Source organism: Penicillium pulvis (assembly GCF_028828015.1).
Source record: "Penicillium pulvis strain IBT 33274 chromosome Unknown contig_23_segment0_segment0, whole genome shotgun sequence".
NCBI lineage: Eukaryota > Fungi > Ascomycota > Eurotiomycetes > Eurotiales > Aspergillaceae > Penicillium > Penicillium pulvis.
In genome coordinates, this window is record NW_026643075.1 from 1745861 (window position 1) to 1758878 (window position 13018).

Genomic DNA, 13018 nt, shown 5'->3' on the forward strand with positions numbered 1-13018 from the left:
CACCAAACATGCGGCCACTATCTATGGGAATCTATACGCCTTTACCATGTTTCTTCCACGACAATGAAGATATTGGTGAGACTGACGTGGCAAACATGGAAATACAGTGTAGCTTACGTGATGGGAAGATACCCAGGCTTTCCAGAGACATGTGAAATGTATGAGCACGGAAACTTTCAGAGTTGTTCCGATTACTAACGAGGTTAAAAGTCATTGCGAATGCCGGAACTATCCCAGTAGTGTCTGGGTCTATGGGCGAGGCTATCCATTTGGTGAGAATCGTTCTCCCAAAGCAAAAAGTCTCCAAATTGATGGATTATACTATTCCAGAGCCGCGAAGAGAAGAAGACCATTATACGACTTGCTCGTGTCGCTTTAGATGAGATAAGTCTGCATGGCATTCCAATTGTTGCAGGTGCTGGAGGAGCTAGTACCCGTGAATCTATTCAACTTTGCAAAGATGCTGCAGAAGCTGGCGCAGATTATGTGATGGTTATACCCCCAGGGTACTATGCCGGAGCCCTGTTAGCGGATACCACCGCGATCAAGAAGTTTTTCGTGGATATCGCAGAGGCCTCGCCCTTGCCAGTGTCTGTACTACCCCGGTCCTCAGAACGACAGATTTCTAACACCATGCAGTATCATATACAATTTCCCTGCCGTGTCGGGAGGAATTGACATGGATAGCGATCTGATAGTGCAGATAATCAAGTCTTCCGCCAATGTTTGCGGCGTGAAGCTGACGTTCGTGGTCATCCTGTGCTTCCAATTGATTTGGCTAATGTATCCTTACAGATGCGCCAATGTGGGCAAGTTGACTCGGATAATGGCTCAAATTTCGAAACCAGAGTTTCAAAGCGCTTTCCCCCGGTCGTCAGTGTCCCCCTTTCGGGCAATCGATGGCTTTATTGACTTCTTGCTACCATCTATTTCGGTTGGATCAGCGGGCGCGATTAGTGGCTTGCCAAACATAGCACCGGTTAGTATCTGCAATAGTTCCGACGAAATAGGAAATTAACTGACGAGTCAGAAATCCTGCGTGAAACTGTGGGCTTTGTGTCAAGATAGCGAGTCCAGCAAAAAAGCAGCTGAGTTACAGAACTTGATTGCTCTTGCAGACGGAGTGGCACTAAAGATAGGAGTGAGTAAGCCCCAGAGATGATTTAAAGTGTTTTCCGGTTCCTTTGCTGAGATTGCTGCAGATTGCGGGGATGAAGAAGTTGTTGCATCGTCACTTTGGGTATGGAGATAGACCCCGGCTGCCACTGTTGCCGATGGACGACACCGTGGCGGACGCAGTTCTATCGAGCCCGCATCTCCAAGCATTATTGGACTTAGAGGCCACACTGTGAAGGAATTAGGAACAAAGTCGATGTATCTAAGCTCTCGAGTCTGAGCCTACAAATGTGTGGAGATCCGCCCCCGCTTGGCTCTGATAAGCGTCTGTGCTGGAGATAAGACCGCGTTGTTACTCATCCTCTTTTTCTTCCCTTTCAATATTTTTCTAGCTTGATTTGAAAATGGAATGTTCAGCATCTGCTTCGGTCCTGAATGGTCGTTTGTACAAGTCTCGAAAATGCCGGCCTTGCGACGCTTGTCGCAGACGTAAAGTCACCTGCGACATGCCCAATGGACCGCCATGTTATCGATGTACTGGCAAAGATCAACAATGCACGTTTGAAGAGGGCCCGGGACCTCGAAAGAGGGCTAGACTATGTGAGCAAACCGAAACACTTGAGACTTGCGAATACCCTGACGGGTGGTTGGATCTCTTGAATGAGAGCCAACCAAGCAATGGGCAAAGCAATGAAGCCTTATCGCCAGGGGAAGGCCTTCTGGGCGTCATTCCAGAGTTGGAACAAGGAAGCCCACAGACAAGCCACTCGTCTCTCAGTCAGGATGGCTCGGCAAGGCTCGACTCGCACAACAGCGTCTCATTCAGTCCGGGAAGATCTCCACCGAGTCAAAAACGACGCGCATTCAGTGACTCGCCTGATCAAATAGATTCCCTTGAATATATTCCAGGGGCATTCAGTTTCTATATTGGGCCAACCGGAGTGTCTGATATCCAAATCCTAAGCCATCAACCCTACAACGACCAGAATATCTCAATACCAAAAGTGAATGGGTTGAAATATCGAATTATGGACAAGTCATGTCAGAAACAGAGGAAAACAGTCGATTTCTCACCCCCTACTGTTTTTGGTATCACCGACCACTCTCTCCTAGAGAAAGCGGAGCCAAAATTTGATCCACGACTTACGGATAATGCATGGCCTCGCCTATGGGCTATGATGAATCCCACTGAAGCGTGGCATCTCATCAAGCTGTATTCGCGCTACGTCGACCCGTACTTTCCTATCCTATCCAGTCATCAAGTCCCATCATCACTAATCGAGTTGAATAAAATGCCACTGGCATTATTGTCAGCAATCCACCTCGCTGCAATTCGTCATGTATGACGATAGTCTCTACACATTACTTCTAAACCCCCCTCTAGTGAGCAATTATATCGTCTTTGCTGGCTTTGCATATCACAAGACCTTCACGCACCTTCTCTCGCAACACTTCAAGCCTGTCTTCTCCTTCAGCAGCGACTCCCAACAAACATGTATCTCTCAGATACCGCTTTTGCATGGTCACTCATGTCAACCTCCCTGGCCATTGCTCAAACCGTCGGGCTTCACAGAGATGCAGGATCATGGATCTCTATTCCGCCCTGGGAGAAAAGGCTTCGGCGTCGACTCTGGTGGGGTCTTTATGTCATGGAAAAGTGGGTCGCCCTGGTACGAGGAATGCCTAGCCACCTGGGTGATGATGATTACGATGTATCTATGCTCAAGCCCAAAGATATACAGGATACATTGTCAGACTCGCCGGATACACAGAGTCATATAAATCATCTATCGACGTTATCCACAATACTATCGGATATCCAAAGATCCTTCTATTCGGTGAAAGCGATCGGAAAGACATCCAATGACCTGCAATACTCCTTGGACTTAGCACGGCCGATGCGCGTGAGGCTTAAAGATTGGCGGGATAATCTGCCAGAAAATTTGAGTCCAACCTCTAATGCTGTTTCTGGCGAGGACCTCGATGGGAATGGATCACTCTATCTTTCATACATCGTCACGCATGTGGCTCTCCTTCGCGCTTTGTTACGACCTTTGGATCAATGGCCGGCACTTATCAAGATGACCCAAGAGGAGCCGAAGGCAATCTACGAGGGCGCTAAAGCAGTTGTTAAAGGGGCGTTGTTATGCGTGAAAGAATTTGTTGAGTTCGTCGAAAAGCTTACGGGAGCACAGTGGAATGCATTCTGGCATAGTTGTGAGTCTTTCAATCCAGTAGCCAGAGCTCAAGATCTAACGGAGTAATTAGGGAGTCGACCTAATTTCGCCATCGCTGGCTCCTTCATGGTGCATCTTCTACAAGTCGTTTCACCCCCCAACCAGGCTGAGGGTGAACCAAGGCCTGACTTTCCAGGATACTCATTCGACGCAGAGCATATCGAACTTCAAAACTGGATTCGGAGATGGCGCTGGGCAACTCGCATCTCGGCAAATGGAGCGGCGGGGGTGAAAGGCTTGACAAACCTCGGATTCATCAAGGTAGAGACTCTAATGGGGAACGGGGCAGTGTAATAAAATAGACAATAATTCCAGCATCAAATGATCACAAAGTTTCGACAGTACTAGCAGAGATTAAGCATCATCCTTCCTTCATCCTTGGCACACTCCCCATCATCTTCCTCAATCAAACTCGGAATTGGCACATTAGCCAAAGGGGTCAACCGGAAAGCATGTCTCCGAGATCCAGCCGAGTAATCCAAAGTCTGCGAATGCTGCGTCACTCTCTGATCCCAGATCACCACTGTGCCGGGCTCATATCGCACGCGGCAGCAGAAGTCATGCCCGCGATTGATGTGGTCGAACAAGAACTTCAGCATATAGTCTGACTCTTCCTCGTCCCAGCCAACAATACTCTGGGTATAAGAAGAGTTGACAAATAGCGCTTTCTTTTTGGTGACGGGGTGTACGACTACAACTGGGTGAATGGTTCGCGTAATGGGCCGACGAAGGACAGAATTTGGGCCATTGTCGCGGATCTCGCGCATGATTGGGTTCGCCGTGGTGTGGACAGCCTTGAGACCTTCGAGTCGCTTGCGAAATGAAGGAGAAAGGCGCTCAAAGGCACGGGTCATCTAGAGGGAGCTTCTCAGCCGACTGAAACTGCTTGTTTTGTTTGGAGAGACTTACGTTGGAAATGATCGTGTCGCCTCCCGCTCCTGGAGGGGACTCGAGCATGCAGAAGAATGTCGCTCCGGGAGGCTGAGACTCAGGAGACTATTGAAAAGGCCTGTGAGACTTTCTTTTCATCCAGAACCATAGTGTTGAGTCTTACCTGATCGACATGGAATTGAATTGGGCTTTTTCTTGACCAAGATTTGCGAATTCGCAGATCACTGTTTGCAAGGACAAATGAGTCAGATATAGAGTAGACAGGCACTATATGAACTGGGTCTTACTCCTTGGAATCATAGACGATGACGAACTCCTCAGGACCATTTTTAGGATGAGGCATCCATCCATGCTTATGAAGGGGCCCAAAATGACTATAATCCGTGAGAAACCTTCACTGAATGAGCACGATCGACTCACGAGGCAATCTTCTTCTGCTCCTCAAAACCAAGGTTAGTAAAATCCTGGTCCCTGAAAACTAAACACCCGCGTTCTGCCACCATGAGAGCCAATTCATCTAGACCTTGGGTTGAAAGCTCCGACTTCAACCGTCTGCATTAGTTTTTTTGGGGATGATTATAAGGGGCAGAAAGGCTCACAAGCTGAACTCCCTGGAGCTCTGTTCCACAATGTGGGCTCAATTCCACGACGTTAGTCGCCTTTTCCAAAAGATTCGGAAATGATGGATCGGCTCGATGTCCCGGGTCATCGTGCTCGAATGGTCCGACCATCTCAACCTTTTCCAGCGGGTCATAGAAAGCTTTACTCTGTGTTATTTCATGAAACACTCATTTACATAGGACATGAAACTCACGCAGGTAGTCAGGGTAGAGTGGCCCCTTCTCTTCGACAGATTCGGACACCATCTTGGCGATATAATCAGGAGCTCAGAGGTCGTTCAATGACTTCCATCCTCAATGGCATCTCAGATGCTATGTTTTTAAAACAACAGCCATGGCACCAGATTCCGCTCATTCCTCGCCTCCGATGAATGGCCTCATCCATTATCGTGTGCACGGCCGCTGATGGAATGCTTGCCCGCGCGGGCAACTCAAAACAGCCCCACTTGCACCCCCACTCACTATCGATGGTGGTTGATAAGAGGTCCGCAGGCAATCACCGGGGGTTGGCCGAGATCGTGGGTTTGATGCCACTTGGGGCGATAAGCCTATCGAGAAGTAAGTTATTGATAAGCGATATCCAAAGTGTAAGATGAACATTGCATATATTGGCAGGCCTTGAGCAAATCTATGGTCTTTACTAGATGGACCAAACCCATCTGAGCAAACAACAAAGCAGAAATAGAAGATGGCTTCTGACCAAGTCACCATTAGCGATGAGCCCAAGGGAGGCACTGTCACAGCCGAGGCAGCTGTCAAAGCCATCAAGGCCGGACGAAACAAAGATGTTGATATTGCTGCACAGATAATTAGCGACTACGCAGATCAAATGGATGGTGAAAGTTGGTCTATTGAGGAAGAAAAGAAATTGATCCGCAGAATTGATTGGAGACTTATTCCCACTGTGAGAAAATCCTTGTCATTGCGAATATCTTTCAATGCTAATATAGATTAGCTATTCGTTTGTGCTACTCTATCGGGGCTTGATAAAACCGCTATTTCGGCGGCTGCTATTTACAACATCAAGACGGATCTTCATCTTACCGGGGACCAGTATTCATGGATTGGATCAGCACCATTCTTCGGTGGACTGGTATTCATGGGTCCTTTGGCCTACTGTTTGCAAAAGTGAGCATCTTCTATCATTTAATTAGGGCGAACTCATATCTAAACCGACTAGGGTCCCTGCTGTGCCGTTTTTCGCTTTCAACGTCCTCTGCTGGGGTATCCTTGAAATGTGTATGGCAGCATGCACCAGTTTTGGAGGCCTTTTTGCATGTAGGTTTCTTTTGGGTGGCTGTGAATCACTGCTGATTCCAGCTGTCACATTGGTTGTCTCCATGTGGTATCGACCTGAAGAACAGCCAAAGAGGAACAGGTACTAGGCGACTCATCCCTCGCCAGCAACATAAACTGACATGTATCTGCAGCATCATTCTTAATGTGGTCGCGCCGATTATCAACGGCTTTGTCGCTTGGGTCGTTGGGTATTACAATGGACCGTACGAAGCATGGAAGATTATCTTCCTTTTAGTTGGAGCTCTCACGATCGTCACATCCGTCGTGGTGTATCTCGTACTGTACGATGCTCAAATCATCGAAAGGAGATTGAAAACAAACTGACAAGACCGAATAGGCCAAACAACCCGCTGGAAGCCAAGTTCCTTAGCCCCCGGGAAAAATACATTGTCATTCAGCGCAAAGCAGCCGATAACACCGGTATCGAGTCAAAGACCTTCAAGATGGACCAAGTCTGGGAAGCTATCTTTGACATCAAGACATGGCTGATTTGGATAGCCATTGCTGCTTTGCAAGTACCCAATGGCGGGTTGACAACATTCAACACCCTTATCATCTCGGGCCTTGGCTTTGATTCCATTCAGACCTCGCTTCTCGCTATGCCCCCTGGTGCCATGAGTACTCTGTCCGGAATCGGTCTTTCCTATCTGGCTGCTACTACAAGACGGTATCGTACCGCTATTGTGACCGTCTCTATTCTCCTGCCCCTATTTGGTGCCGTGCTGTGTTATGCGTTGCCGCGAACGAACCTTGCTGGCCAGCTCGTTGGGCTATAGTAAGTTCCCCAATGAATTTAATTGCCTGCATATACTGACTTGAGTTCCTCACAGCATCCTATAGTAGGTTAAAATAATTCCCAGAGCGTGTTATGCTTGCTAACCTCCCCAAGTACATACTGGGCTCCCTACGTCACCCTGGTCTCGGTATACCAAGCCAACGTTGCAGGTCACACAAAGAAGTGAGAAACTCCCCAAAAACATAAGTCTCTGTCTAACGTACTTAGAATTACACTATATGCCTGGTTCTACATTGCCTGGGCAACCGGAAATATCATTGGACCCCAAACATTCCGAGCTGATCAAGCCCCTGAGTATACCGGCGGGACTGTGGCGATGATTGTCTGCTATATCGTTGCAATGTTTGCTATTACAGCGTATGGCCTTGTCTGCCATTTCAGCAACAACAAGCGTGCGGATGCCATTGAAGGTCGCATGGCCGCCGACTATGACTGGTTGGATATGACGGATAAGGAGAATGTGGGTTTCAAATACACTACTTGAGGCTTTCAATCAGTTTTCAATGGAAATTACCACGAGACGTACAATTGATAAGTACCGAAATCTTCATGGAACTAAAGGGTCCGACAAGAAGAACGAACCTTACCTCGTCATCAAGAACTTCGCCACTGCTAGAGATCCCTGCTGAGGCCGCCGTTTATTTGAACTACTTTAAAGAGGGATACAATTGGTTGTGACAACCATTTGCACTTCGGGAAGTAACGCCCCCGAATGGATGGGCCCAAATTCTACCCACCATGGCGTACTGCTCTATTCAAGGTTTCTTGGCCCAAGTAAACATTACAAAGGGAAAAGCTAGAGACTAGGTGTTCCCGCTTGCACAGACTAATGAATCTCACAATCTGACTCGCAGTCCGTCTCACAGCCTAGACTGTGGCGCCACAGAGAGAGCAATTTCCGTTCATCTAGATGGTCCAACCAGCTGGCATACCAATCCAAGAACTCTGGAATAGAATCGAAGCGCGCCTTCCTGCCGTACAAAACGCTTGGATTGTCAACCTCGGCCTGGAAAACAACCACCCGCCATCCCCAATCCCGGATGTTAGCAGCATCTTGGATGTCTCCATCCTTGTGCTTACCATCTTCCTCGTCGTCATCCGTCCACAGCCGGCAGTACACGTACGCGCTATACCAAGACGGACATGCGTACAGCCGGCTATATCCAACGCCAGTGATAAAGCCGGCCCGAACCTCTAGGTCATCATCGATATACGACTGTAAGAACCCATTCGTTGATTCATCTTCTAACTCCTGCTGTGTCTTCTCTTGCTCCCGCTTTAGTAGATCCGGATACTCCAACTTGTCACGTCTTTGTTCTTCGTCAAGTCCATCTAATTCTTCATTTTCAACCCCAATCGACCAGGCTGGTGTGAACGGCGCAATATCCGAGAGCCTGAAGTCAGCGTCTTCCACCCCCTGCGCGTACTTTAGAAATAGAGCTAGCTCGTCACACCGCGGGATAGTCATCAGTCTGTGGTCTTTGTGGGATTTACACGCGATGTCGAGCTCCTCGTCGTTTTCGGCAACGTTCGCGTCCGCCTGCCGCTGGCACACACGCTGAACTGTGTCGAGGTACATCTGCCGCCATTGCTCTGTGTGCAGAAGGGGCGGGAACACGCCGTCAGCCGGTACAGATGTTGGCAGGGCCCTGAGTATAGCAGGGACATCGAGGTCTTTGACTAGTGTCTGCCGTGAGATTTGGATTGCGTTGTGACTCCCACGCCTGTCAGGATCTTCGTCGTCCCATTCAAGATAGTCCATCCATTGGTAATGGCGGAAATGACGGCGCTTCTCCTCTTCAGATGCTAGACCTCTCGCTTCGATTTCATTGATGCGGTCTTGGAGAAACTTTTGGTTTGCGGCCGCCATTCTGCTACGAAAGCGGGTGATGGCAAGGCGCATAGTTTCCTCTGCATTTGTGTTTGTGCCTGAACCTGCCATTACTGTTGTCGAGGAGGGCTTTGTGTTATTTGCTTCGGTACTTGTTGGTCGTCTCTGATTGTAATCTTGCTGTTCTTTTGTTTCCTCATTTTTGTGAAGTAAGGATATGGGACACGGGAGCTATTGAATACGCCAAAAGTTGGTTGGAGTGGGCCTGTCGGCTCGTCGTTGGGGCCTGGCGGAGACCCTGGAGCCTGGAGGTTCCACCACCTTAGGGCTAACGCATCTCCCAAGCGGGTCGCCATCCCAAAGACTTAGGGGCTAGGGGGAAAGTGACCGCCAAGGTGGCCATAAAGATCATCGTTATCATGATTCCCTGCCTCGATAATCCACCGACGACAGCAGCCTGGAGCAGCTATGGCAACCTCCAAGCAAGAAACTTAGATTAGTGTCTTACCACGTTCATTCTCATTGACGAGAATTTACCGGCAGACCTCTGGGGTAAAAAAGAGATCTTGAGGTGTCTTTGGATGCAATATTTCTTGATTATATTTTGGTAAAATCTTGAGAGTTTAAGGTATGTACAGACAGGTTGGAACAGTATAACCTGGAAGCTCCAACACCAACACAAACCAAGAGTGAGGTTGACATTCAAATCGAATTCAAAGACCGTCCTGACTATCAACCGAATGTGGATATTCATCCGAAACATCCCCTTGATTGGGCGACAATGATGAAGTCGGCGAAAGAGAGGACCACGAGGGTGTTCTCATTGGAAGGCTCAGTCCAAGCCCCTTGACACCAGCCGGAGAGGCAGACCTTGACCCCAACCCAGAATGCGTGCCATTTCGCAAGGGCCAAGAGCGCAATCCTACACGGCCAATGGCACGTTGCAGCATCTCACCCGAAGCATCAAGCGCAATCAGGAACCTAGCAAGTTCGGCACAGAGTTCCCAATCACCCTTTTGCGAGGCGAGGCCAATAAGGCGAACGACGTATTCCTCGATCCGGCCGTCATGGCTCTGTTCCTCGTCCTCGAAGGCTTGAAGTACAAGGAGGTAGCCGACAGCCGTTTTGAGTGAATCGAGTCTGAGAGCCTGTTCAAAAAGGTCTTTTGGCGGGGGCAGGTAGTTAAAAAGAGTGCGCCAGGACCGGAGTTCGGTTTTCCGGGTGCACTGCACTACGATGTCAAGATACTCCCGCGTGGGGAGAGATGCTTGGAGGAAGGCGATGACGATTGGGAGAAGGGGCTCTTCCCGGATGATTGATTTGTCGGATTTGTTGGCGCGGCTTTCGTTGTCTACTTCCTCGTCGAGGACGTGGTGGAGGAGGATTTCTAGACCATGCGCAAAGTATGACAGGTGCGAGAAGTGTCGGCACAGAGAAAGGGCTGCGGGAGTTCCGAAGTTGATCAAGCCGTATTGAAGGAAGTATGGGAGGAAGAGATGTGTCTAGACAGGATAGTTAGACATGGATTCCAAATAGGAAAATGATTGAACTTACTCGAATGGCAAATTTGAGGGTGGCAAAAGTAACGTCTCGCCGCTGCATCAATTCGGATTCCACTCCTAGTACAATGCCCTTGTTCAATAAAACGGAGAGAGGATAAAAGTCCAGGGGTATATTGAGCGGTGCCGGCACCGTCTCTTGCTGGAGAACGTCATGTACATCATTCCATGCCAACAGGTCTTGACCGCGGAACATCCAAAGGGAGTCCCTCAGTGATAGGGTGCCATGGGATGGATTGAGTGCGATTTCAGCAGAAGGGCTCGCTGGTAGAGACTCGTCGATTGGAGGCGCAAAGTTGAAAGAGAGTTGATCACGCATCAAGATATAATATTCCACATCATGGGAGATGACCCGCATGTCATATTTGAGATCACCAGACTCAGTCACTGTCGGCTGCAATAGAACAAGATTCCCATCGACCAAGAGTATCACAGATGCGACCTTCACATCTTGGGAAGGATCACCGTTGTCTGTTAATTGTGAGCATTTGGCTTATTGGTACCCGGATATTGTCGACTTACGCATTTGCTCCTCGGGCAAGACCCAGCTGATGGCCCGTACTCGACTTGGAGCTCGCACAATTCCATTGAACGCAATCTGTCCTACAGGGACAAGAGTTATTTGGGGCTGTGAGGAGTTGATGATGTAATGATACAGGATGTTATCATAGGTATACACCAGGAGAGAGTCTTCTCCAGATGGACCAATAAACACCACAGGAGCTGGTAGATACTCGATAAACATGATCGAGCTGTTGTTTAACGCTGCCTCTCGCGAGTAAAGACGTATCTGATAGGTTTAGTCAGCATGGAACCCAATCCTCCCTAGGAACTAAACATACCTCGTATGACGATTCATCCCCCTCAACAGCAGCAATCAATATATGCCCATACCAGCACATGCCGCCTCGAACAGCAAATGAATTCTCCACCTTGGAATCTTCAAAGACTTTCCATCGGCCACTATTTACGCTATAGTGTGCCAACCCCCTTCGACCAGCAATAGCTACATACCGTCCATCCTGAGACACGACGGTTGATCGAATAGGCCATTGTGAGTGAAGATATGCCGGTGGGTACTGGGCATGATGCCACAGCGAATCCTTGCCCGAGATAGTCATAAGATCTGGCAAATCATGGCCACGGTAGAGGATCAACTCGGTTCCAGTCTGCAGTAGGCCCCGGGCAAGATTGGCGGCAGAAAAGCAGCCCGTCAAGGCACTGCGAGCTGTCTCCAGAATCCAAAGACGCCGGTCATTCTGTCCTGACAGAATGATATCCGATCCACCTCCTATCCAGCAACCACTGGACACACCTATTAGCCAGCTCTCTCCATTGGATTTCGCCAACGAAGCATCCACGGTGAAACTACTCCCGCCAGGCTTTCCAAAAACACTCCATGTTGTCCAGCCATTTTCGTAGCCAGCAAAGAGACAGTATCCGTCCGGCGAATAGCTCATGAAGGTTAATGCCCCAGTGGTAGTAGGCGTTGCTGGAAGCTGCAGCTTTTGGGAAAGCGGCACATTTCCCGTGTAATCTTTGGCTGTGTAGACCAAAATCTCGCCATTTGTGCAGCTGACTGTCAGAAGGGAAAATCGGGCATTGACTGCCACTTTGACCGCTTTGTCGCCATCCTCTTTGGGGTCATGGAAACAGTGTCCGTGGAACAATTTTTTCGGACCTTCGCTATCTTGTTGAGCCTCGGTCACTCGTTGCACGGCATATGCCTGTCCAGTACTTGTGAGCCAAATCAAGACATTCATGGCACGATCATAGACCATATCCACAATAGACACATTCTTGGGAACACCTAGAATGCGACTCAACATTTCTGATGTTGTTTGAGTTCCACCCGCCTCTGGGGTCCATCGAATACATTGTAGCGCCGGTGGTTTCACCGTGGCAACGACCAGCTCCTGATCCAGCGCCAGCGCCTTGACTATCCCAGATTCGATCTTGATTGCCATTCGAAACCTAATACTAATGTCTCCCACCACATTGGATTCCTCGACGGCCGAGAAATGTGTCAATTGTTGACGGCGCGGATGTGTTGAGTGGTCGAAGCGTTGTCGGTAGACTCGTGTCGCTGGGTCCGACGCTACTGCATATGTAAGAAGGTACCCGTGGAGGGTCTGGACGGCCAATATCGTCGAATCCGGGTGCATTAAAAGCGCAACATTAGAGCCGTATGTCCTAAGAGAAGATTTAGACCGCGCTATGGCCGCAACGACTGCCGTTGGCTGTAGCACGCATTAGCAACCATCCTCGGGACCAAAACTACCATGCCACAAGGAAACACACCCTAGTTTGCCACAAGGAAATCGAAGACTCTGTTAAGGTCGCAAACATATGGCCGGACCGAGACACACATAGGCCATTGATAGCTTCATTCTCCCACTTTGGGATATCCTTTTCGGCAACCGATTCGGGGGTTGGCTCCTGGCTTTCACCGACTGGGGTTTCTGGACCACCTGTCCCGTCGTTGCTATTCTCTATCGAGCTGCGCGGCTCCGGCGAGGGTGGAGTATGTTGGCGGTCCCCATCATATGAAACATCAGCGATGTCAGGGCCATTGACGGCGTAGACCCGGGGGACTCCATTGGGCCAGTACATGGCTCCAGCTCGGAATGGGGACGTTTACGACTGGCAATGAAGCTCATATGGAGTCA

At 49.2% G+C, this 13018-nt stretch overlaps 5 protein-coding genes across 5 annotated transcripts; 2 read left to right on the top strand and 3 right to left on the bottom strand.

Moving 5' to 3' along the window:
• Positions 1–8: 8 nt before the first annotated feature.
• N7503_004915 (Aldolase-type TIM barrel) lies at positions 9–3647 on the top strand (the record flags this gene model as incomplete). The annotated part of the gene is made up of 9 exons (XM_057064462.1): positions 9–75; positions 211–272; positions 331–590; positions 640–744; positions 796–979; positions 1031–1145; positions 1534–2350; positions 2501–3333; positions 3385–3647. The coding sequence occupies 9 exons, from the start codon at positions 9–11 to the stop codon at positions 3645–3647; spliced, it is 2706 nt and encodes a 901-aa protein (XP_056922205.1).
• A 50-nt stretch (positions 3648–3697) lies between these two features.
• N7503_004916 (TauD/TfdA dioxygenase family protein) lies at positions 3698–5110 on the bottom strand (the record flags this gene model as incomplete). The annotated part of the gene is made up of 7 exons (XM_057064463.1): positions 3698–4207; positions 4263–4349; positions 4408–4468; positions 4532–4618; positions 4665–4786; positions 4844–5004; positions 5059–5110. 7 exons carry the CDS (start codon positions 5108–5110, stop codon positions 3698–3700), a joined length of 1080 nt encoding a protein of 359 aa, XP_056922206.1.
• A 442-nt stretch (positions 5111–5552) lies between these two features.
• Positions 5553–7443, top strand: N7503_004917 (uncharacterized protein; the record flags this gene model as incomplete). Its single annotated transcript, XM_057064464.1, has 7 exons — positions 5553–5768; positions 5820–5992; positions 6045–6242; positions 6295–6444; positions 6501–6938; positions 7053–7121; positions 7167–7443. 7 exons carry the CDS (start codon positions 5553–5555, stop codon positions 7441–7443), a joined length of 1521 nt encoding a protein of 506 aa, XP_056922207.1.
• Positions 7444–7785: 342 nt separating this feature from the next.
• On the bottom strand, positions 7786–8901 carry N7503_004918 (uncharacterized protein; the record flags this gene model as incomplete). Its single annotated transcript, XM_057064465.1, has 1 exon — positions 7786–8901. The coding sequence occupies one exon, from the start codon at positions 8899–8901 to the stop codon at positions 7786–7788; it is 1116 nt and encodes a 371-aa protein (XP_056922208.1).
• A 602-nt stretch (positions 8902–9503) lies between these two features.
• N7503_004919 (RIC1 family protein) lies at positions 9504–12962 on the bottom strand (the record flags this gene model as incomplete). The annotated part of the gene is made up of 5 exons (XM_057064466.1): positions 9504–10292; positions 10345–10820; positions 10872–11139; positions 11192–12589; positions 12651–12962. The coding sequence occupies 5 exons, from the start codon at positions 12960–12962 to the stop codon at positions 9504–9506; spliced, it is 3243 nt and encodes a 1080-aa protein (XP_056922209.1).
• Positions 12963–13018: the final 56 nt, after the last annotated feature.